Source organism: Hemicordylus capensis, chromosome 8 (genome assembly GCF_027244095.1).
Source record: "Hemicordylus capensis ecotype Gifberg chromosome 8, rHemCap1.1.pri, whole genome shotgun sequence".
NCBI lineage: Eukaryota > Metazoa > Chordata > Lepidosauria > Squamata > Cordylidae > Hemicordylus > Hemicordylus capensis.
This window is the reverse complement of record NC_069664.1, coordinates 4,987,535-5,010,517: the sequence shown is the minus strand read 5'-3', so window position 1 is coordinate 5,010,517 and position 22,983 is coordinate 4,987,535. Positions and strand designations below refer to the sequence as shown.

Genomic DNA, 22,983 nt, shown 5'->3' with positions numbered 1-22,983 from the left:
GCAACCATGACGACTATGGGCCTATCCCAAGTGGTCTCAGGACCGACGCACATTGCTGGTCACATGCTTGATCTGGTCTTTCACTCTGAACAGGGTGCTGTTCCGTGGGTGGGGACTCCTGTGGTTTCCCTATTGTCATGGAAGGACCACCATCTGGTTAAAGTTGGACTCCTGATCACATCCCACCTCCGCAGGGGCGAGGGATCCATTACAGTGGTCCTCCTGAAAAGGTTATTGGATCCAGTAGAATTCCGAGAAGCCTTGGAGGGATTTAGTATTGGCCCTGCCAGTGACCCTGTTGACAGTGGAGAATTGGAACAGGCAGCTCGTCAGGGCAGTGGACATGATCACTCCTAAGCGTCCTCTCCGACCCGCTTCAAAATTGGCCCCTTGGTATACGGAAGAACTATGTGGGAGGGGCTGAAGCTGTGAGGTAGACAACTAGAGTGCAAGTGGAGGAAGACTCAACTCAAATCCGACAGATTATTACATAGAGCATATTTGAAGATCTATACTCAGGCGATATGTGTGGCAAAGAAGCAATTCTTTTCTGCCCATATCATGTCCGCAAGTTTATGTCCGACAGAGTTGTTCAGGGTTGTGAGGGGGCTAGTGCATGCCCCTTCCCCCTTGAATTAGTACTTGGAACCATCGGTCACTCCCTGCAACGTTTTAAATTAATTTTTTGTGGACAAAATCTCTTGTATTTGGGCCGACTTAGATTTAAACTCCACAATTGTTACAATGTCTGATGCGGAGGTTGTCCAGTAGCTCCTCTTATGTGATGACCCTGGATCAGTTTTAGCTTGTGGCTCCTGAAGATATGGACAAGTTGCTCAGAATGGTGTGGCTTACCTCCTTCCTTCTTGATCCTTGCCCAATATGGCTTATACTATCGGGTAGGGAGGCTGTTATTGAGGGCCTGGTAAAGTTTTTAAATGCTTCTCTGAGAGAGGGCAGGATGCCTTCTTGTCTCAAGGAGGCATTTATTAGACTGCTTCTGAAGAACCTGCCTTGGATCCCTCAGAGTTAAGCAACTACAAGCCTGTCTCCAACCTTCCAGAGTTGGGCACGGTGATTGAGAAGGTGGTGGCCTCCCAGCTCCAAGTGGTCTTGGGGGAAACTGATTATCTAGACCCATTTCAAACTGGCTTTCAGGTGGGCTATGGGGCAGAGACTGCCTTGGTCAACCTGATGGATGACCTCCAACTGGGAATTGACAGAGGGTGTGTGACTCTGTTGGTCCTTTTGGATCTCTCTGCGTCCTTTGATTTTATTATTTTTTTAACACATTTTTAAACCGCCCAAAACACAAGTTCTCTGGGTAGTTCACAACAAAACAATAAAAACAACCCTTACAAAGATTAAAACATTTCAACAATTAAAGTTTAAAACATTAAAACTATTAAAACAGAGTTAAAACATAATTAAAACAATATCTGATTAAAAGCCTGGGTGAACAAATGCGTCTTGACTGCCTTTTTAAAAGTTGTAAGAGATGGGGAGGCTCTTATTTCAGCAGGAAGTGTGTTCCAAAGCCTTGGGGCAGCAATGGAGAAGGCCCATCCCTGAGTAGTCACCAGACGAGCCGGTGGCAACTGCAGATGAACCTGCAGTTCCATAGTATCCTTCTGTAATGTCTGAGGGGATTTGGGGTGGGAGGCACTGCCTTGCAGTGGTTCCGCTCTTACCTCACAGGCAGATTCTAGATGGTGACTCTTGGAGACTGTTGTTCTTCAAAACTTGAACTTGCCTATCATGTCCCTCAGGGCTCCATATTGTCTCCGATTCTGTTTAGCATCTACATGAAACCACTGTGAGATATCATCAGGAGATTTGGTGCAGGGTGTTATCAGTATGCTGATGACACCCAAATCTATTTCTCCATGTCAACATTGCTGGGAGAAGGCATAACCACCCTAAATGCCTGCCTGGAGGCAGTAATAAGCTGGATGAGGGATAACAAACTGAAGCTGAATCCAGATAAGACAGAGGTACTTACTGTTCAGGGTCAGAACTTGGGAGGTGATTTTGATCTGCCAGTTCTGGATGAGGTCATGCTCCCCTGGAAGGAACAGGTACGCAGTCTGGGGGTGCTTCTGGATCCGAACCTTTCCCCGGTGTCCCAGGTTGAGGCGGTGGCCAGAAGTGCTTTCTGCCAGCTTCAGCTGATACACCAACTGCGTCCATTTCCTGAAATGAACAATCTCAGAACGGTGGTACATAAGTTGCTAACTGGACTTCTGCAGTGCACTCTATGTAGGCTGCCTTTGTACATAGTCCGGAAACTGCAGTTGGTCCAGAAATGTGGCAGCCAGATTGGTCTCTGGGTCATCTCAGAGAGACCACATCACTCCTGTGTTGAAAGAACTACACTGGCTGCCGATAACATTTCTGGACAGAATACCTATAAAGCCCTAAACAGCTTAGGCCTGGGTTTTAAAGAGTATGCCATGAGCCCCATCACCCATTGAAATCCTCTGGAGAGGTATGTCTACAGTTGCAGCTGGCTCGTTTGGTGGCTACTTGGGCATGGGGCTTCTCCATTGCTGCCCCTGGGCTCTGGAATACCCTCCCTGTTGAGATAAGAGCCTCCCCATCTCTGGCAACTTTTAAAAAGGCACTGAAGACATATTTGTTCACCCAGGCTTTTAATTAGATTCATAGTTTTAATACTTTTAATGTTGGGTTTTAAATGATTTTAATGTTTATGGTTTTAATATTTAAATTATTTTAATCATAAACCGCCCAGAGATGCAAGTTTTGGGCAGTGTAGAAATATGTTAAATACATTTAAATAAATCTATCTATCTATCTATCTATCTATCTATCTATCTATCTATCTATCTATCTATCTATCTTATTTCCGATCCTTGACACATGTCACTCAGATGTACAATGCTTTATCGTGAAACCCGTCATGAACCTCCCACCAAACTTTAAAGACAAACCAGTTCCGGAGCAGATTCTAAAGTAATTCCTTTCTCCCTTCTGATCAAGCCTCCTTCAGGTTCTGGAGCGAAGTCCTTATACCAGCTATTAGCAGGAACTTCAGCCTGTTTGTACGGAATCCATGTGGTGCTGAGCTTGTAATCAGGGTTTGGGGTTTTTTTAGAAGATGGTTTTGCTCTGTAGTGCTCTCAAGGGTGCATACCCTGCATTTTTGCAATAATTAAATATTTTCATTTATACCCTGCTCTTCCTCCAAGGAACCCAGAGCAAAGTACATGGTTATGTTTCTCCTTACAACAACCCTGTGAAGTGGGGGAGACTGCGAGAGAAGTGGCCAGCCCAGAGCCACCCAGTGAGGTCATTCACACAATCAAAAACTGGGATCTCCCTGGGTTTGGGAGCTGTGTATGCTCCCAATTTTTTGTTGCATAGAATCAAAGTAGGAGAAAAACCTGGATAGAAGTGATTGTGTGGAAGCAAGGTAGAAAGAAAACCTGGGTAGCTTTTCCTCCTACCTTGCTTCCACACAATTACTTCTACCCGTATTTTACTCCTACCTTGCTTCCACACAAATGAAAATTTGGAGCACAGCCAGCTCCCAAACCCAGGTAGAACACAGTTTTTGGTTGTGTGGATGACCTCAGTGAGTTTCATGGCTGAATGGAAATTTGAACTTGGGTCTTCCCCATCGTAATCCAACACACTAACCAGTGCACCATGCTGTGGCTTATCCTGATAAGCATTGCTGTTGACCAATTCAGATAACATCTGAAGATCTTATCTGAATTGACAACTTTGCTGGGTTAGATCCTGGAGCAGATCCAGTAGTCAAAAACACTTAGGTAGCAATTGCAGCATTAGTTTGTTTATTAGTTTGTACATTTGTTTATTCAATGTATATGGTGCTTTTGGAGAGTAACGTGATAATTTTTAAAAGTTGCATGGGTCTCTGGCCCAAGGAGCTTACAGTCTAATGGAGGAATAGAAAGGGAGAATCACAGATAACAGGATAAATATGAGCAAATTGCTGTGTCCCAGTTTTCTACAGGAAATACCAGATCTTCCTCTACATTTCCTCTCAAAACGTCCCCATCAATGCAGACCCTTGTTGGATTCTCTTCTTGTTACCTTCTCCAGTCTGACTAGAAAGCCAGGGTCTTTTCAAATCCTCTACCTTCCAGCTCTGGATTATCCTAGCCTGCCCCACCAATATCCTTCCTGATAGGTTTATGGTGCTACAGAAATGTAACGCAGCTGCAGTTTCCATCAAGTTTTCTAGTTGTTAGTTGGCCTCTGCCTTCCCCCTCTCAGTCGCAATTCAAATATGCCACTGCTTTAGAGAAAAAGAGGGATGTTGTAGCATTGGGGTCAGACCTTGATTTGGGGTGCTGGGTAGGGGCTGATATGCCAGCCTGTGCCAATCCACTGACTCTGTGCTCCTTTAGCTTCTACAGATCCAACGAAGTCCAACAATTCCAGTATTCCCGGCCTTTCCGGAAAGGAGAAAAGGACCCCGACAATGAATTTGCAGTAAGTTTCTCCTCTTTTGAATCAATTTTGTTGACTCTATTTCTTTCCTCTCATTTGTTTTTTTTTTTAAATTAATGTTACAGGTGGACCTCGATCATTGTGAGGGTCCCATTCCTGGCTGCAGCCGCGGATGTGGAAACTGTGAATACTGAGGCATTAGGGCTATGGGATCATGGGGGTTAGGTTCTCAGTTGGACAAAAATGGCCCCAAATCAGCCATTTTACGGGGGGGATGCAGGGGGATCTCCTTACCCTTCTTTGCTGCTCCCCTCGAGTCCTGCTGTGTCCCAGAATGCCCCCAAATTGGCTGGAAATTGCTGATTTCTTTCTTTTAAAAACTTAAATGGAGCCAATTTGTGGCTCCGACGAACAAAATGGTGGCTGAAAATGACCTCCCTGGCCACCCCAACCCATGGACATGTGAGGTCAACGTGGTTTTTTTTCTTTTTTCCACACATATGCTGAGGTCAGGTGTCTTTTACCCGGCTGCAGATACATGAATACGTGGACACCATGCACAGGCAGTACTGTGCTGGGAGTGGATAGGGCCAGTTACTCTCCCCCTGCTCAATAAAAGAGAATCACATGTTAAAAAGTGCCTCTTTGCTTTAATTTAGATATTAAAGGTTTGATAGGAGCAGAGAAAGCTGTCTTATACCGAGTCAGACCATTTGCCCATCTAGCTCAGTACTGTCTACACTGACTGGCAGCAGCTGTCCAACTTTCAAGGCAGGAGTCTTTTCCTGCCCTACCTGGGAGATGCCAGGGAGTGAACCTGGGACCTTCCGCATGAAAGCAGATGCCCATCCCTTAAGGAGAATATCTTAAGCAAACAGAACTCACATGTAGTCTCCACTCCAAATGCAAACTGAAGCAGACCCCACTTAGCAAAAGCGACAGACAATTCCTGCTCGCTACCATGAAACCAGCGTTCCTCATGGATGAGCTAACTCCTTTATTTCTTGACTGGGCCAAGAAACGGCACACTGAAGAGGTCCAGAGAGGAGCTTGAGTCCTAATCTCCCCTAGTCTCTCTGCTCACCTCCTCTTCTTCTTTTTCTCTTCCATTTGTTTTTGGCTCTTCTTTCCAGACGATGTGGATCGAGAGAACCACTTACACCACTGCCTATTCCTTCCCCGGAATCCTCAAATGGTTCGAAGTCAAACAGGTTACAACGGTGAGCATTTCAATGGATGCGTGTTTTTCAGCTTTGTTTACATTTTAAGCTCCCCACCCTGGTTTTCCCTTCCTTTCCCCAATTTTAGGTTCATGACCGTACTGTGAGGTAGGTCAGGCTGAGACACAGTGACGGGCATAATATGGCGGCTGAGTTGAGATTCGAACCTAGCTCACCCCAAACCAAGACAGACTTATCCCTACTACATTAGTTAGTTTACTCTCTGCTCTCCAGACAGTTAGTTGTGGCCACTGATGTGAGGGAAACGGAGATTTCTTCTGGGATTGCCACAGATTCTGCACCTGTGCGTTTAACTGCAGGTAAACCTGGTAAAGGTTGCCAGGATAGGAACCCTTTTGGATGTTCTACCTGGCACACATCAATTTAACTAGTGATTTTTCCCTCCCATACATGACAAGCAGTGATGGGGAAAACTTATTCATGAGACAGGTGTGTGTGAAGCTGCTATTTAAGAGTGAAGAACTGGAAAAGGTGCAGAAGAGGGCAACCAAGGGGATCGGGGGCCTGGAGCACCTTCCTTACGAGGCAAGGCTTTTTAGTTTAGAAAAAAAGCCACTGAAGGGAAACACGCTAGAGGTCTATAAAATCAGTCATGGTGTGGAGAAAGTGAATAGAGAGAATTTCCCCCCCCTCACATAACACTAGAACCAGGGGTCAGCCCATGAAACTGATTGCCAGGAAATTTAGGACCAACAGGAAGTTTTTTAAAGGAATGTCCCTATAGACATTTGTGGTTTAACATCTTTGCCAGCCTTCAAAAGAGCCTTGAAGACACAGCCTTTGGAGTCAGGGTGTGTGTGTGTGTGTGTGTGTGTGTGTGTGTGTGTGTGTGTGTATTTCAGTACTTTTACACACACTGCATAATTAACCTATTGAATTCTCAGTGGCTACTGACTGGCCTGAGGGCTATAGGCCACCTCCAGCCTCAGAAGCAGGATGCCTCCAAATACCAGTTCCAGGGGAGCAACAGCAGGAGAGAGGGCATGCACATACCTTTTGCCTGTGGGCTCCCCAGGGGCATCTGGTGGGCCACCGTGTGAAACAGGATGCTGGACTAGATGGGCCTCCTTGGGCCTGATCCAGCAGGGCTGTTCTGATGTTCTTATGTAAGAAAGAAAGAGAATTGTGGAGGGAAACAGATTCCAGCATTGTTGTTTTCTGATTCCCTTGTGCCTGAGGCCTAATTTACACATATTGTCTTGTATCATCCTGTATCATCTTGTATTGTCCTGTATCATCGATACAGGCTTCAAGCAAAAGCTGTACCACCTAAGGTTCACATGGAGAGGACTTTTTCCCCCTCCCCTTTGTGAAAATTGCAAAACTTGTCCTTGCCAAAGAGGTGTGTGTGAGTCATTTGTGGGGTGAGCGTGTTTGCCATGTGCATGTTGGGATGGTTTTAGAACATGACCGCAGAACTTTGGCCTTCCTGCAGATGTCGGACTACAGCTCCCATCATCCCTGACTATTGGCCGTTATGATTGGGGGTGATGGGTGTTGTAATCCAAAAATATCTGGAGGGCTAAAGTGGTTTAGCCCTGTTTTAGAAAAATATTTCTCTTCATGCAAACAAGGTGGTAGAGTCTCCCCTTGAGGTCTGTGTCACACTAGAGCACAGGGACGACCAGCCAGCAGCAGGGGATGATGGGGGTTGTAGTCCCAACAATGGCTAGGGAGCTTCAGGTTGGCCCTCTCTGCTCTGTAAGGTGGATATGAATGTGTCTCAGCTGAGGGATGGATGAGGTAAACAAGGTTGATGCCTAAATGTAATGATGGACCTGGAAAGTTCGGCATGGGTTGAAATTGGCGCTGCACGCAAGAGTTTGTGTGAATGCCAAAGACTGACTATACTTGTGCTCTTCAGGAGGAAATTAGTCCCTTGCAGAATGCCATCGAGACCATGGAGCTGACCAACGAGAAGATCAGCAACAGCGTTCAGCAGCACGCCTGGGACCGGACCCTGCCTGTGCACCCCCTCTCCATGCTGTTGAACGGCATTGTGGACCCAGCCGTCATGGGCGGATACACCAACTACGAGAAGGTCGGCCGCCCCCTTGTTCTCTGTAGGAAGCCATGCAGGTGGCATTGTGGAAGGAGTGTGGCCTTGGGGTTGGCAAAAAAGAGGCAGGGAGGGAAATAAGGATCCTGCTCTACCCAGATTCATTAGGGACAATTAGGAACATAGGAAGCTGCCATATAATGAATCAGACCCTTGGTCCATCTAGCTCAGTATTGTCTACCCAGACTGGCAGTGGCTTCTCCAAGGTTGCAGGCAGGAATCTCTCTCAGCCCTATCTTGGAGATGCTGCCAGGGAAGCAACTTGGAACCTTCTGCTCTTCCCAGAGTGGCTTCATCCCCTGAGGGGAATATCCTGCAGTGCTCACACTTCTTGTCTCCCATTCATATGCAACCTGGGCAGACCCTGCTTAGCTAAGGGGACAAGTCATGCTTGCAGCTACAAGACCAGCTCTCATAAGAGCATAAGAAAAGCCTTGCGGGATCCGGCCAATGCCCATCCAGTCCAGCATCCTGCCTTACACCGCAGCCAAGCAGGTGCATTTGGGAAGCCGGCAAGTAGTGGGTGAGGAGAAATTGACCTCTCCCTTGGAACTCAGGGGCATATCACCTTTGATCCTGACAGAAGTAAATAACCACCAAGGCGTGTGGCCAATAATAGATCTATCCTCTCTAAGCTTGTCTAATCCCCTCTCGGACAAAATTGGTGGCCATCGCCACATCTAGTGTCAGCAAATTTTAGAGTTTAATTAAATTTAATTAATAAAGCAGGGGAAAGAAAGCTTAAGGAGTATAAACAGGAGAAGACCATCAGCCCGTCTAGGCCAGCATCCTATTTGCCACAGTAGCCAACCAGATGGCTCTGGGAAGCCCACAAGCAAAGCATCAAGGCAATAGATTTCTCCTGCAGTAGCTGAAATTCAGAGGTATACTGTCTCTGAACCTGAAGATTTCACATAGCCATCATGCCTAAATACAGGTGAAACTCGGAAAATTAGAATATCGTGCAAAAGTCCATTAATTTCAGTAATGCAAATTAAAAGGTGAAACTGATATATGAGACAGATGCATTACATGCAAAGCGAGATAGGTCAAGCCTTAATTTGTTATAATTGTGATGATCATGGCATACAGCTCATGAAAACCCCAAATCCACAATCTCAGAAAATTAGAATATTACATAGAACCAAGAAGACAAGGATTGAAGAATAGAACAATATCGGACCTCTGAAAAGTATAAGCATGCATATGTATTCAGTACTTGGTTTGGGCCCCTTTTGCAGCAATTGCTGCCTCAATGTGGCGTGGCATGGATGCTATCAGCCTGTGGCACTGATGAGGTATTATGGAAGACCAGGATGCTTCATTAGCGGCCTTCAGCAATTCTGCATTGTTTGGTCTCATGTCTCTCATCCTTCTCTTGGCAATGCCCCATAGATTCTCTATGGGGTCAGGTCAGGCGAGTTTGCTGGCCAATCAAGCACAGTACACTGTATACTTTTCAGAGGTCCGATATTGTTCTATTCTTCAATAGCACTTAGCAATAGCAATAGCACTTACATTTATATACCGCTCTATAGCCGGAGCTCTCTAAGCGGTTTACAATGATTTAGCATATTGCCCCCAACATTCTGGGTACTCATTTTACCGACCTCGGAAGGATGGAAGGCTGAGTCAACCTTGAGCCCCTGGTCAGGATCGAACTTGTAACCTTCTGGATACAGTGCGGCAGTTTTACCACTGCGCCACCAGGGGCTCAATCCTTGTCTTCTTGGTTCCATGTAATATTCTAATTTTCTGAGATTGTGGATTTGGGGTTTTCATGAGCTGTACGCCATGATCATCACAATTAAAACAAATTAAGGCTTGACCTATCTCGCTTTGCATGTAATGCGTCTGTCTCATATATCAGTTTCACCTTTTAATTTGCATTACTGAAATTAATGGACTTTTGCACGATATTCTAATTTTCCGAGTTTCACCTGTAGGCAGATTCGTGGAAGATGCATCTACTTCCCTTTTAAAGCCATCTCGGCCATTGGCTGTTGTGGCAGTGAGTTTCACAGATTAATATGTGTTGTGCAGAAGTAAAAAAAAATTATCTATCCCAAATCTACTGCCAGTCAGCCTTGGTGGATGACCCTAATTTCTAGTATTTGGGCGGAGCGGGGGCTCTCTCTCTCTCTCCCTCCATGCATAGTTTTATAAACCTGTAATGTCCTGTATGGTGCACATTTGTGTAGAAGTAAAGTCCCACTCTGCAAAATGAGGCTTACTCCCGAGTAAGTGTGTAGAGAACTACAGCCTAAGTCATCTTTTGTTCTAAAATCCAAAGCCGCAGATATTAGTCTTTCCTCTTGGGAAGGTGATGCAGGCTCATAATCATTATTTGGCTTCTGAGATTCACCAAGGGCTACCCAGGTTTTTCTTCACAGTCGTAAAGGACTAGAAACTTGGGTTTTGTTCAATTAAAAATTGAGATTCATGAGTTGTCGCACTTCCATTTGCATGCAGAAAAAATAGCTCTAAGCTGGATGTGATGCTGGGATATATTTAGCATAGGTGAACCTGACTTAGAGGTGAAGTGGCACAGAAAATCTGGAATTCAGAGCTCTTATCTTTTAAAGACAATGGGGGAACTGTCTCTAATTTGTCTGTCAGCTCCCTGTTACAAATTGTGGGTGATTAGGATATGTGTGTGTGTGTGTGTGTGTGTGTGTGTTAGAAACATTGTCTTCGTGGTACAGCCTATGCTGTCTGGTCTAGTTACTCTGCTAGGTCAAAAGGACAACAGTAATTTTATTCCTAAAACTGATGGTTAACATCTGGTTTAATAGGATCTTTGGGTCGTTTGCATCAGTGCAAACTATTTGTCGATGAAAGTGGCAGAGGCTCTTTGCTTTGCTTTTCCATGCATTTTATTAGTTGTGTGGTTTATATTTCCATTATGAACCATCTCTAGCTAAAGATATTCATCTTCTGCATTGTCATGGGACAGAACTCTCTAAATAGCATCACTGCCAGCATGAATCATACACATTCTCTTTGGGGCTGCAGACCATAAGAAGAAGCTCTTATTGTAAAAGGCGGGGGCGCAGGGGAGAACTGTTTTTTTTTTTTTAATGGAATGAGCAACTGGGGTATTGCACATTTCATTTGTCCTAAATTTGGCTGCTGAGTGGTCTTCAGCAATTGACTGTTGAGCAATTGACCACTAGGGTGTATTTCTCTCATTTATCCTCAAATCATGCTGCAGATGAGGCAGATCTGGGGGGTGGAATCAAGGTCAGTATCCAGAGGGACAAACTATGTTACATGGAGTCCCTCTGAATTGTGAGTATGAATTGTCCCCTTTCCTAAGCAGGGTCTGCCTTGGTTTGCATTTGGATGGGTGACTGCATGTGAGCACTGTAAGATATTCCCCTTAGAGAATGAGGCCATAGCTCAGTGGTAAAGCATCTGCTCTGCATGCAGAAGGTCCCAGGTTCAATCCCTGGCAGCATCTCCAGGTAGGGCTGGGAGAGACTCCTGCCTGTAACCTTGGGGAGCTGCTGCCAGTCAGTGTAGACAGTTCTGAGCTAGATGAACCAATGGTCTGACTCAGTATAACGCAGCTTCCTATGACCCTAGATACGAACTACTGATAGCATCCCCCTCCACCCGCGTATACCGAGGTCAGGAGTCAATTACCCGATCATGGATTTGCGGAACCGCGGATACTGAGTTCACGATTAACCCGGTTCTCCTGTACTAAATTTGGAGATGTTCTTGTTTAGTGCCCATGCCCCTGGCCACAGTGATCTCATAGTAGTGATTCTGCTTGATAGGCTGAACACCACTGAAGATCTGGCCCATTTTCTATATGAATGTGAGTTGTGCGAAGGATATGCTAAGGATAACCATCCGTCGTTATTTCAGAGATGGAATATTCTCCCCAAGATGCTGTTGTTTTTGCTAAAAGATGCTATGAAGAATGTCATGTTTAGGACAACACAATTTCTCTCTCAAGCACTGTTGTTGTGTTCTAAGACTACAGAAAATGTTATGGATGATTGTGGACTGACACAGAGATGTTGGCTGTCGTGGTTCATGATTTCTGTAGCAACTTGTAATACTTGTTTAGCATACTTTCCAGTAGGTTTATGAGATCACCCAGCATTCTGTGTGTGTGTCCGTGTGTCCCCATCAACTTCACAACACCTGAACCAATATGAACCAAATTGGGTACAGTTGTAGGGACGCCTCAATGGTGTAGTTTGTGATGATGTCATCCACCTCGATTCAAGCTGGCGGACCCGTAAACGTTTGAGGTTTACGGGTGAGCTAACTAACAGATTTGAACCAAATTTAGTCCACTTGTAAAATTAGTGAAAGGAAAGTAGGCAAATTAGCCCTTACTAATTTAGTTAAGCAAATTGTAAAAGTTTTTCTCATTTTGCAGTGAATGACAAGTTGCTCTGTTACAATAAATGGACCTGTGCTTGGTTGCAAAAGACTAAACTACACTACTTCAGTGCTACATCTCAACAAAACCTATTTATAACTGTAATGTTTCTAGCCACACCAGTGTGGCACAAATGTCCTTGGATCTGAATCCTGCCTGACACAATCAGCCCACAAAATGCTTAAAGGGGAGGAAAAATCAGCTAGGCAATCCTTGGGGCGGCCACTTCTCTGTTTTATAGGCTAAAGTTAGCATTGCAAGAATGGAAAAGCAGTTAAGACTTTGAAATGCCTGGTCCACATCTGGAAGTCGTCAATTTTTTATTTGATTTTTTTGCTCACATTTTCCTCTCGCACCTCAGTTGGTGCAGCCCATTTGGTTTTTGTGGACTGCCGGGATCATCACCACTCATCTTTTCTTTCATGTCAGACGTGAGAAATTAACCTCTTACTCAGATTCCCCATTATTAAGCACTTGCAAAAAGCCTGCTGTGTGTGTAGAGAGGAGAATTGTAATGGGACCCATTTGGCTCAGTCTCATTCATTCACTCCGAAATTGATGCTGAATGGATGCGTATGAATGCAATTCACTTTGGGAATCCCGTTCATCATCCATTCCTTTTCATAGGAATTTGTTTTTTCTAGATTACAAATTGTGACGCTCCGAATGGGTCCCCTAAAAAGCTCGGAGCCCGAAACAAAACAACAAATATTTATATACTGCTTTTCAACAAAAAGCAGTTTACATGGAGAAATTAAAATAAATAAGATGGCTCCCTGTCCCCAAAGGATTCACAGTCTAAAAAAGAAAAAAGATAGACACCAGCAGCAGTCACTGGAGGGATGCTGTGCTGGGGATGGATAGGGCCTGTTGCTCTTCCCCTGCTAAATAAAGAGAATCACCACTTGCGATTTTGGCGTGTGGGGGAATATATGCACACCACTGGATTGTGTATTTTCATGTTCTCCACCCCACCCCCTCCACATTCAGAATTGATGCTACAAGTTGACCCTCATACAACAGTGCCCAAAACAGAGTGCTTTTTTTTACATAGTAAAGATGAGCATACATTTTTTGCCTACTTTCAAAAAATGAAATAAGAAAAGCTCATAAGAAAATAAGCTTATGAGATCAACCGGCATTGTGTCTGTGTCTATGTCCACCCCTACCATCAACTTTTGCAATACCTGGACCAAGATGAACCAAACTGGGTACAGTTGTAGGGGCACCTCAATGGCGTAGTTTGTGATGATGTCATGATTGATTGATTGATTGATTAAGTGTCGTGAAGTCGGTGTTGACTCTTAGCGACCACATAGATGGATTCTCTCCAGGATGATCTGTCGTCAACTTGGCCTTTAGATGATGTCATGCACCCCAATTTAAGATGGCGGACATGTAAACATTTCAGGTGCAAGTGAGCTAATTTGTGGACCGTCTAACTGATTTGAACCAAATTTGGTTCAGTTGTAGTGAGTGACACATAGGGACACCTCAACGGTGTAGTTTGTAATGATGTCGTCCACCCCGATTCAAGATGGTGGACACGTGAACATTTGAGGTGCAAGTGGGCTAACTTGTGAACTGCCACCAATTTGGACCAAAATTAGTCGTCGTATGGATAAGTGAAAGGAAAGTAGGTGGAATAGTTCTTACCAGAACTACTTGTTTGTATATAGGCGAATTGGAGTTCCATCTGAGGATATTTATTTATTTAGAATATTTCTACCCCGCCACTCTAGTACAATACTGCTGGGGGGAACTAACAAAATCAGTAAAACAAATAGAACTATAAAAATAATATTAAACTAGTGAAATAGAAAATAATTAAAAATCAGCATCTGTTAAAACCAAAATTTAAAATTATGAGTTAAAACTTTACAGTTAAACCACATCAGATATGCTGTAGCTAAGCTGTTAAAACACCTCTCTATAACAATGGGTCCAACAGTTTCTTCAAGATCCTGAGGGAGGGAGTTTGGTGGAGCACTTCCGGGAGGGCTCTCCAAAGCCACGGGGCTACCACCAAGGTCCCAGGTTCAGTCCCTGGCATTTCCAGGAAGAGCTGGGGAAAGGTCTTACCTAAAACCTTGGAGAGCTGCTGCCAGTCAGTGTAGACAATACTGAGCTAGATGGACCAAGGGTCTGATTCAGTATAAGGCACCTTCCTATGTTCCTAGTGCTCAGTTCCCTTCTAGGAGGATTTAAACCCCTCTTTTTAGGCATGAACTACTGATAGCATCTGTGCTATCATGGTGCCTTTTTGTTTCTGTTAATGCAAGGTTATGAATCAGAACTGTTCCATGCAAGGCAAGGATTAGATGAGTCTGTTATGCAAGGCGGGCAGGGAGATGGCCTTGTGGTGGCCAGCATGAATTGTCCCCTTTGCTAAGCAGGATCCACCTTGGTCTGCATTTGGATGGGCTGGCTACATGTGAGCATTGTAAGATACTTTCCTTAGGGGAAGGACTGTATGAAGAAGAGCATCTGCCTGCTTGCCTGCAGAAGGTTCCAAGTTCCCTCCCTGGCAGCATCTCCAAGATAGGGCTAAGAGAGACCCCTGGCTGAAGCCTTGGAGAGCTGCTACCAGTCAGTGTAGACAATTCCGAGCTTGATGGACCAAAGGTCTGACTCAGGATCAGGCAGCTTCCTATGTACAAGCTTCATCCTGTTTCATTATCTAGTGGTCACTTATACTGGTGTGTTTTTCTCAGAGTTTAACCAGACCCCTAAGAACAAATTCAGCCACATGTCTCAGCTGATCTCCTTGTCTTATTTTCTCCCTTCAGGCCTTTTTCACAGAGAAATATATTCAAGAGCATCCAGAAGATCAAGACAAGATTGACCTGCTCAAGCAACTGATCGCTCTACAGGTACCTGTTAGAAGGGCGTGGGGAGGTAGAGTGCTTATGTTTTGCCCCGAATGTGGGTTTCGATTTGTCAAGTTTTATTTTGTTTTCCAAATTGCTGTGTGCTGACAGACGCAGAGAGTGGTCCTTTCCCATAAGACCAGGCCGGCTGGCTCAGGCCCAAGAAAGCCTGTCTAGTCCAGCATCCTGTCTCACATAGTGGCCCACCAGATGCCGCTGGAAGCCTACAGGCAGGAGTTGAGGGCACGTCCTCTCTCCTGCTGTTGCTCCCCTGCATTTAGAGGCGTCTCAGGCTGGAGGTGGCCTATAGCCACCAATTCATACTTGCCAAATGGCCGTTGTTTTTTGTTCTGAATCAGATGCCGCTGTTGGCTGAAGGGATTCGGATCCATGGGGAGAAGTTAACGGAGCAGCTGAAGCCCCTTCACGACAGGCTGACCTCTTGCTTCAGAGAGCTGCGGGAGAAAGTGGAGAAGCTGTATGGTGTGATAACGCTGGTAAATTGTTGTATCCTGTCCGTGTGGACCGCTTGCAGGCCTGCTGCCACATTCAGAGAATAGTCGTGGTTAGCAATGCAAATCTCACTGCCAATCAGCAATACGTGGTGGAATGCTGATTTTATTTAGTCACGGGAAATTGTAGTATTTCCAGTGCAGCTGAAAGGCTTCCAGGCAGACAGCTGAATGACCACTGGTGGAATGTGTTTCTCATAGGAAAGTGCCTTATACTGAGTCAGACCATTGGTCCATCTAGCTCAGTATTGTCTGCTCTGGCTGGCAGCAGCAAACTGACATTTCAGCCTGGAGTCAGTCCCAGCCCTACCTGGAGATGCTGCCAGGGATTGAACCTGGGACCTTCTGCATCCCAAGCAGATGCTCAGCCACTGAGCAATGGCCTCATCTCCTAAGGGGATATCTTACAGTGCTGACTTGTAGTTACCCATCCAAATGCAAACTGAGGTGAGTCCTGCTTAGCAAAGGGGACAATCCGAATGGCTTGTTACCGCAAGACCAGCTCTCCACCAGTCAGCCAGACCAAAGATAATAGATTCTGGGTCAAGGACAGCAGGCAATTCAGTAGAAGAACCCCAAGTGTCGCATCTGAAAAAAGGCGAGCCCCTCTCTTTTGGCCATTTGCTGATGTTGGATTTTGCTCTTGAAATGTCACCTGCAGCCGTCCTCACTGACAGAGAGAAAGCAAAGCAGGTCGGGATCTGTGGTGTTGCCCTACATCATGTCCTCCACCTTGAGAAGGCTCTCGGTGACCTCGGTGACATCTTCCGTGGGATCTACCTCCTCTACCTCGTCAGACAGTACCTCCTCCAGGCCAGGATCAGACGGGTGAGTTGTGCATGTCCGTATGTTACATTGTATTAAGTGCTCCAGAGTTCTTGCTGAAAAACCGATGAGCCGTAGCTGTGAAACCATGGCTAGGTCTGGGTTGCTGGCCTGCCTAATCCAGGCTAAAATTGAACAAATGCCCAGGCAGAAAAGATGAAAGGAAGTGAATGAGGCCAGGCAGAAAACTTGACTGCAATAGGAACAGAAATTTCTGGTTTGATGTAACACAGTTAAGGAATTGCAAACGATAGACTGCGCTGATAAAACACAAGCACCAGACCCTTGCATTACGGTTCTGCTGTGGCAAGTTCACCACAAAGTGAGTTTTGCTTTGGGAATGCATCTCCTTTGGATGAGTTTGGCGATCTACCTCTATTATGATTTAAGGCGCGGGAAATCTCCGGGTTCTGGGAGAATCTCTACTCCTACCATTTGGAGGCTCCTTCAGAAAATCTTTTAGCCATGTGCAAAAACCATGTAAGATGTCAGCCTGAGTTCTAGTCCAGCAACATCCAGGGACTCAAGTTTGAGAGCCTCTACCTTAGGCTGAGAGTTGGAATCAAAATACTACTGCGATGAGTAGTATATGTATATACTACTTTTCAGCAAAATTCTGAAAGCAGTTCACATGGAAATAGAAATACCTAAGATGGCTCCCTGTCCCAAAAAGGGTCCCTGTCCTGAAAAGATAATCTAAAAATAAACACAAGGGAGACACCAGCAACAGCCACTGGAGGGATGCTGTGCTGGGGCTGGATAAGGCCAGTTGCTCTCCTCCTGATAAACCTAAGAAAATCCCCACTTGAAAAGGTATTTCCCCTGCAGCCTGGACGCTCCTCTCCGGGGCCCAGCGTTCACAGGGCTTGAATCCCACAAGAGACTATTGTGACCTTTTCAAAGGCCAGTCCAGGTGGTCAGGGGGTAATCCTTTGTGTCCATCATTCTACATGGGGTTTACAGATCCATCCTTGAGCCGCTGGTGGAAAGGAGGAGTTCGGCGTCCGCCAGGATGGAAGAGCTCTCTGCTGTGGGCGATGGTGAGAACCGGATTAATAAATTCAAGCGGAAGGATTGGAATGTCAGCAAATCCCAGGTTATTGCGGAGAAAGAGCCAGAGAATGAACTGACGTCCAAAATGGTAATCAGCACATTCCGTTGATGGGAATTCCCTGTGGGAGAGTCTGTCATTTTCCGTTGGTTTTACATGTGTCGAAAAATGGGAAGGGCTCAAATATCCTAAGCGCTGGTGATCACATTAAGTATGGGCTTTCTGTATAGTTATGTTCTCTTGGTTACCTCTGAGCATCCAGAAGGCCCAGTTGCAAACTTATGTTACCAGACTCAAACCAACAATCAACATCCAGATATCAGTCCCGTGCATCATGTCAGTCAAACAGGCCTGTCGGATCCGATATGAGCTCTGTCAGCGGATACGACATCAGGGAGCCAAGACCATTGAAACCTCTGATTGAGCTCCCCACTGCCATGTCTAAACTACGACGTTCCTGTCGGACCAAGTTAAATGACCAGCAAACTATTTCTCAGCTAAGAGGCTGCCTGGGGTCATTTAACTTTTAACTCTGCTGCTGTGCTGCTCTTCAGGGACTTCATCCTCTGAATCGGGTGGAGAGGGGACAAAGGCAATCCTCATGCGGGACCTTCAAAACTGGGAGGAGGGGGACAGAGGCCTTTTTGGTTGTGGCCCCTCAGCTTTGGAACGCCCTCTCTGAAGAGCTTCGCCATGCTCTCTCCCTCAGTGTTCTTAAAAAACATCTGACAACCCACCTTTTTAAGGAGGCTTTTTAAGGCTCCACTATTATTTTGTTATATCTGGTAGGTTCTTTAGCTTTTTATAATTTTCAGTTTTAATTTGAACCTAATGATTGTGGTTTTTAATCTGACTTTAAAAAAAAAATTAGTTAATTTTATTACTTTTATTGTATCCGTGTCTGTCTTATTGTTGTGAGCCGCCCTGAGCAGTAGTGCACTGGAGGTATAAATATTTTAAATAAATAAACAAAACAAAAAAACAGACCCCTGCTGGGACTCTCTCGCCTTGTGAGGAGTTGCCTTTGTCTGCCCAATCCCTTCCAGTTTCCAAGGTGCAGTTCCTGAATACCACCAACATTCTGTCAGAAATTCCGACCCGATTCCAACCCACTATAGTTTTGTGAGGGCCACGTCGGCCTTCTCAACTACTTCCCGGACGGGTCAGATTGGTTCACATCCGATACTTTCCACAGTGAACAGGCCTGCCGTAGATCTCTATTAAGTACTGCGATGTGGCTGATCCTTCTGACAGTTTAGCAACACCAAGGTGGTGTCGGATCTCTTCAGGTTACCAGCAGGGGCTCCCATAATTGAATGCGCCTCCATTTCAAAACACAGTTCTCTGCACACAGAAATCTAGCATGTCAGGGGTAAGGCGAAGTTTGAACCCTTCCCTTGACTTGCTTGTTTTCTGTGTACAGGGAATTTTTCTACATAAAGAAGCTTTCAAATACATGAGGTTGCCACCTGGAGTCTGAAGTGATACAGGAGAACCTCATTATCCGCAGATTCATCATCCGTGGATTTACGTATCTGTGCTCGGATAAAAGACACCTGACCTCGGTATACATAAAAAACACATCGACCTTGTGTATCCGCTGTTTGGGAGTGGCCAGAAATGACCACAGAGGTCATTTCTGAGTAGCCACCAAACAAGCCGGTGGCAACTGCAGACAAACCTCTCCAGATGATCTCAATGGGTGGTGGGGTTCATAGCAAAGAAGGCGTTATCCAGGGCCCAAGTTGTTTAGGGCTTTATAGGTTATAACCAAGACCTTGTACTTTGCCTGGAAACTTATCAGCAGTCTGTGTAGATCTTTTAAGATAGGAGTGATATGGTCTCTCCGAGATGACCCAGAGACCAACCAGGCTGCCACATTCTGGACTAACTGCAGTTTCCAGACTACGTACAAAGGCAGCCACACATAGAGCACATTGCAGTAGTCAAGTCCCACAGTGGCTGGGAATGATGGGAATTATCATCCGACAGCATCTGGGGACCCAAGGCCGCAAATCCCTAGCTAGCAGCAGTATAACATAGTATCTGGCCTGCTGCAGTTCTTGGACTACAACTCCCATCATCCCGGACTATTGGCCACTGTGGCTACAGATGCTGGGAGTTGTGGTTAAAAACACACACACAGATGGAAGGCTGAAGTTGTGCTGCCCTGATCAGCATTATAAGTCATGTAATACTGTTTATCCAGTGGCCCCTATATTTCGCCTCAACAGCCTGTTGTTCTGCACAGTACCTTCCTAGTCTACAGAAGCCTTCCTGACAAGGTCTGGCTTATGCTCTGTTTCTTGCAGGGGACGCATTTTCAGTAGATCTCTTTTGTTTCCTCTGTTCCCCCCCTTTCAGAATATGTCGGGGAAAGTGCCAAGACCAAAGAGTCTTCAGCTGGGAGAAACCAGACTGTCACTGCTTCAGGGTTCATCCCTCCAACAAGCCGCACCTCTCAACCCACCGCCAATCACGCCCAAAACGCCAAGAACCCAAAGTACGTTCTGCAGGTCCCTCGTGATTTCCCTTCCAAAGACCATTTGTGGGACAAGGTCTTTCCCCACCGCTTTCCAGCTTTGGCCTTGATGAAATGGACATCTCTCTTCTAGATCAGCTTTTTCTCATTTTGTTCAGCACAGAGAACCACTTCGGAAATCTCCAAATATGCCACGATGACCATGAGGACTAGAAACTTCCCTTCCGAAGCTGGAGCTTCGGGATGCTAACAAAGAAGGGCCTGTAAGCTGGCTGCCCAACCTTTCCAGCATGCATGGTTGTGGCAATGCATCATAGTCTCACAACAAGCCTGGCCAGCAGGCAATCACTCATCTTGGTGTAGTCCAAAATCTGACAGCTGGGAAGGGTTGGTGATATGGGGCCGTAGCTCAGTGGCAGAGCATCTGCTTTGCATGCGGAAGGTCCCATGTTCAATCCCTGGCATTTCCAAGAAGAGCTGGGGAAAGGACTTACCTAAAACCTTGGAAAGCTGCTGCCAGTCAGTGCAGACAATACTGAACTAGATGGGTCAAGGGTTGGACTCAATATGAAGCAGCTTCCATTGAGATCCATCTTGGCTTTGGAGGTGGATGCAGGGTTGTGGGTGCAGTCAGTGTCATCTAATTGCTTCTGAAGTCCAGTCTGGGCCTTCCAGAGTTGACCCTGCACTGGGGTGTAGAGGTGCTCGGACTTCTGAAGTTCATTGACACATCCGCAGTTCCAAGGGTAACGTTGCCACTTTTTCAGGAACCATATGAAACATACAAAATACATCAGTAACGGAATCAGAATTATGGGGCATTGTTTTGGATTCCGTTACCGGTTTCTATTACTGACGTATTTTACACATTTCAGACACTATCTATAATATTTAAGGGTTTTGTTAAAATATGGTCTTATAGCAGGAAAGGTTCTCCTGCCTGTGGATACATATAATATTAACTTGAAAATTTCTTCATGGCTTTAGTCATTGAAAAAATGGCAACATGCTTGATTCCGTTACCCTTCGAATTGCCCACGTGAGATGTGAGCCTCCAATTTCTGACCATGCTTAGAAGACTCACAGGACTCATCCCTGCTGTCACAATGAGTTTTGACAATCCTCCGAAACAATCGCACTGCTGCTGAGTGACTCCAAAGCCCAGTATGAGGTCAGAGGCGAGCCCTACTTTGTGCTTGTCCCGGAAATACCCACCAGGAGCATTTCCAGACAGTTACTGCAAATTTGCCCACCCCCCCACCGATGCAAAAAGTGGATTTTTTTACCCCAGATATAAATCTGGCTACACTCTAACATGCAATGAAAAACCCGAATCGTATCTGGAGTGCTCTCCAATAGATCGCAGGGACTTTGGGGTAAATCTGGCTGATATGTGAACGCACACCCTCCATTCTGGAGAAGAAGCGAGCTGTCCCCTGCTAACTGAGCAAAGAGGCACTTTTTAGAAGAGGTGGTTCTCTTTATTTCGCAGGGGGATTGCAACTGGCCCTATCCATCCCCAGCACAGCATCCCTCCAGTGACTGTTGCTGGCGTCTATCATGTTTCTTTTCTAGATCATGAGCCCTTTGGGGACAGGGAGCCATTTTTATTTATTTTATATCTATGTAAACTACTTTGGGAACTTGGGCCGGGGGAGGGGAGTGGTATATAAATATTTTAATTTTTTTTGTAAACCACCCAGAGACTTGCGTTTTGGGCGGTATACAAATGTGTTAATAAATAAATAATAAGATGAAATAAATATTTATTGTATATTCATTGTAAAAGCCCTGTCTGGAAATGCTCCCGGTTACAAGATATAGTTGGAAACAGCAAGGCCATGTGTGGGCTGCATCATTTTGTTTGTCAGCACCTGAACATATGTGAAATGCCAGCGTGGGATATCCAGTGATAGCAATCCCATCTATATGCATTTGCTTTGTATTTGGACACAACCATCGTGTTTCAGTTTCAAAACTGCCTTCAGATGTGAAGCACTGAGCCAATGCATTTGAGTCTCTCTTGCATTTTCTAGTTTTGTATAAGCCATCAGAAACACAAATCATCCATCATAAAAACCGACGTGACAGTCCCCCAGGAACAGAATCTGCTTCCCAACTCCACTGCGCCGGGCAGATGCAGTATTAGGTTAGGCTGCTGCCCAGGTATAGAAAAATAAAATATTTGGGGAGGAAGAATAATACATCTGCTCAGGCAGTTATTAAAAAAAAAAGAGCAATTGGGAAAAATGAAGGAAATCCCAAACATGCTACATCATTTATCATTGCATGTTTAAGCCATCTCTGTTCTACACCACACAGGCTCACTATGAACACAGAGACCACTCCTCCAAAGTTTGGTAGAATCCTCTGCCCCATCACTAGCAGTTAAGAATTCATGATGCTGCCAGAGATAAAGTCCAAGGAGAAAGGAAGCCCCTCTGGACGCTGGTGGTGTCGTTTTGGATTTTGTTTGCTATTGTCTCGGGCGTGCATTTTTCACATGTGTTTAGATTCATTTGATGAGCACAGAGGAAGCTTCTGTGAGATTTCGGTCTGGGGAATTGCAAGTGGGATTCCAGACTGACCCATCTGTTCGCAGTCACCTGTGTGGGAGGGAGGGAAAGGGAGAGAGTTTCCGTAGTACCCAATTTTTCTTCTACTGTGTTTTCTTTTAACCTTTATTGTCATTCTTTCTCTTCTCTCTCTCTCTCCCTTTTCCAGGTTTTCCTTCCTTGCAAGCCGACCGCATAGCAGCCCTTAACGTGCATAGCACTCCGCCCCCACCTCCACCCAAATGCAAACCCTACGAGAACAGCAGCAGCGCGAGGAACTCTGCTGAGGTAGGGAAATGGAACAGTGGCATGTTCCTGGAGCCCCTTCACTGGAGAGAGTCGCTCCGGTGCCATTTCCCCCATGGCTCTTTAGGGCGGTGGCGCGCAAAAGTTGATCTGATCCATTCACTGGCTCGTTTCCGGAGATCACCAGAGTCTTGAGAAGTTTTCCGTTCCAAAGGGTGGGTGGCGGTGACGTTCCCCCTTTGCCTAGGCAAAATCAGCTCACTCAAGGCAAAAAGGAAACATCCCGAAGGCCCCGTAGCT

The 22,983-nt window shown here is 45.6% G+C and overlaps 1 protein-coding gene across 1 annotated transcript in view; it reads left to right on the top strand.

Moving 5' to 3' along the window:
• The window catches only part of DOCK5 (dedicator of cytokinesis 5), a 165,507-nt gene that overhangs the window by 139,020 nt on the left and 3,504 nt on the right, over positions 1-22,983 (top strand). The window contains exons 42-51 of the mRNA XM_053269060.1: positions 2,892-2,973; positions 4,398-4,482; positions 5,574-5,660; positions 7,546-7,722; positions 14,932-15,015; positions 15,372-15,509; positions 16,186-16,352; positions 17,313-17,490; positions 19,765-19,903; positions 22,607-22,725. Of these exons, the coding sequence (XP_053125035.1) occupies positions 2,892-2,973; positions 4,398-4,482; positions 5,574-5,660; positions 7,546-7,722; positions 14,932-15,015; positions 15,372-15,509; positions 16,186-16,352; positions 17,313-17,490; positions 19,765-19,903; positions 22,607-22,725 (1,256 nt within the window). The remainder of the gene's footprint in view (positions 1-2,891; positions 2,974-4,397; positions 4,483-5,573; positions 5,661-7,545; positions 7,723-14,931; positions 15,016-15,371; positions 15,510-16,185; positions 16,353-17,312; positions 17,491-19,764; positions 19,904-22,606; positions 22,726-22,983) is intronic.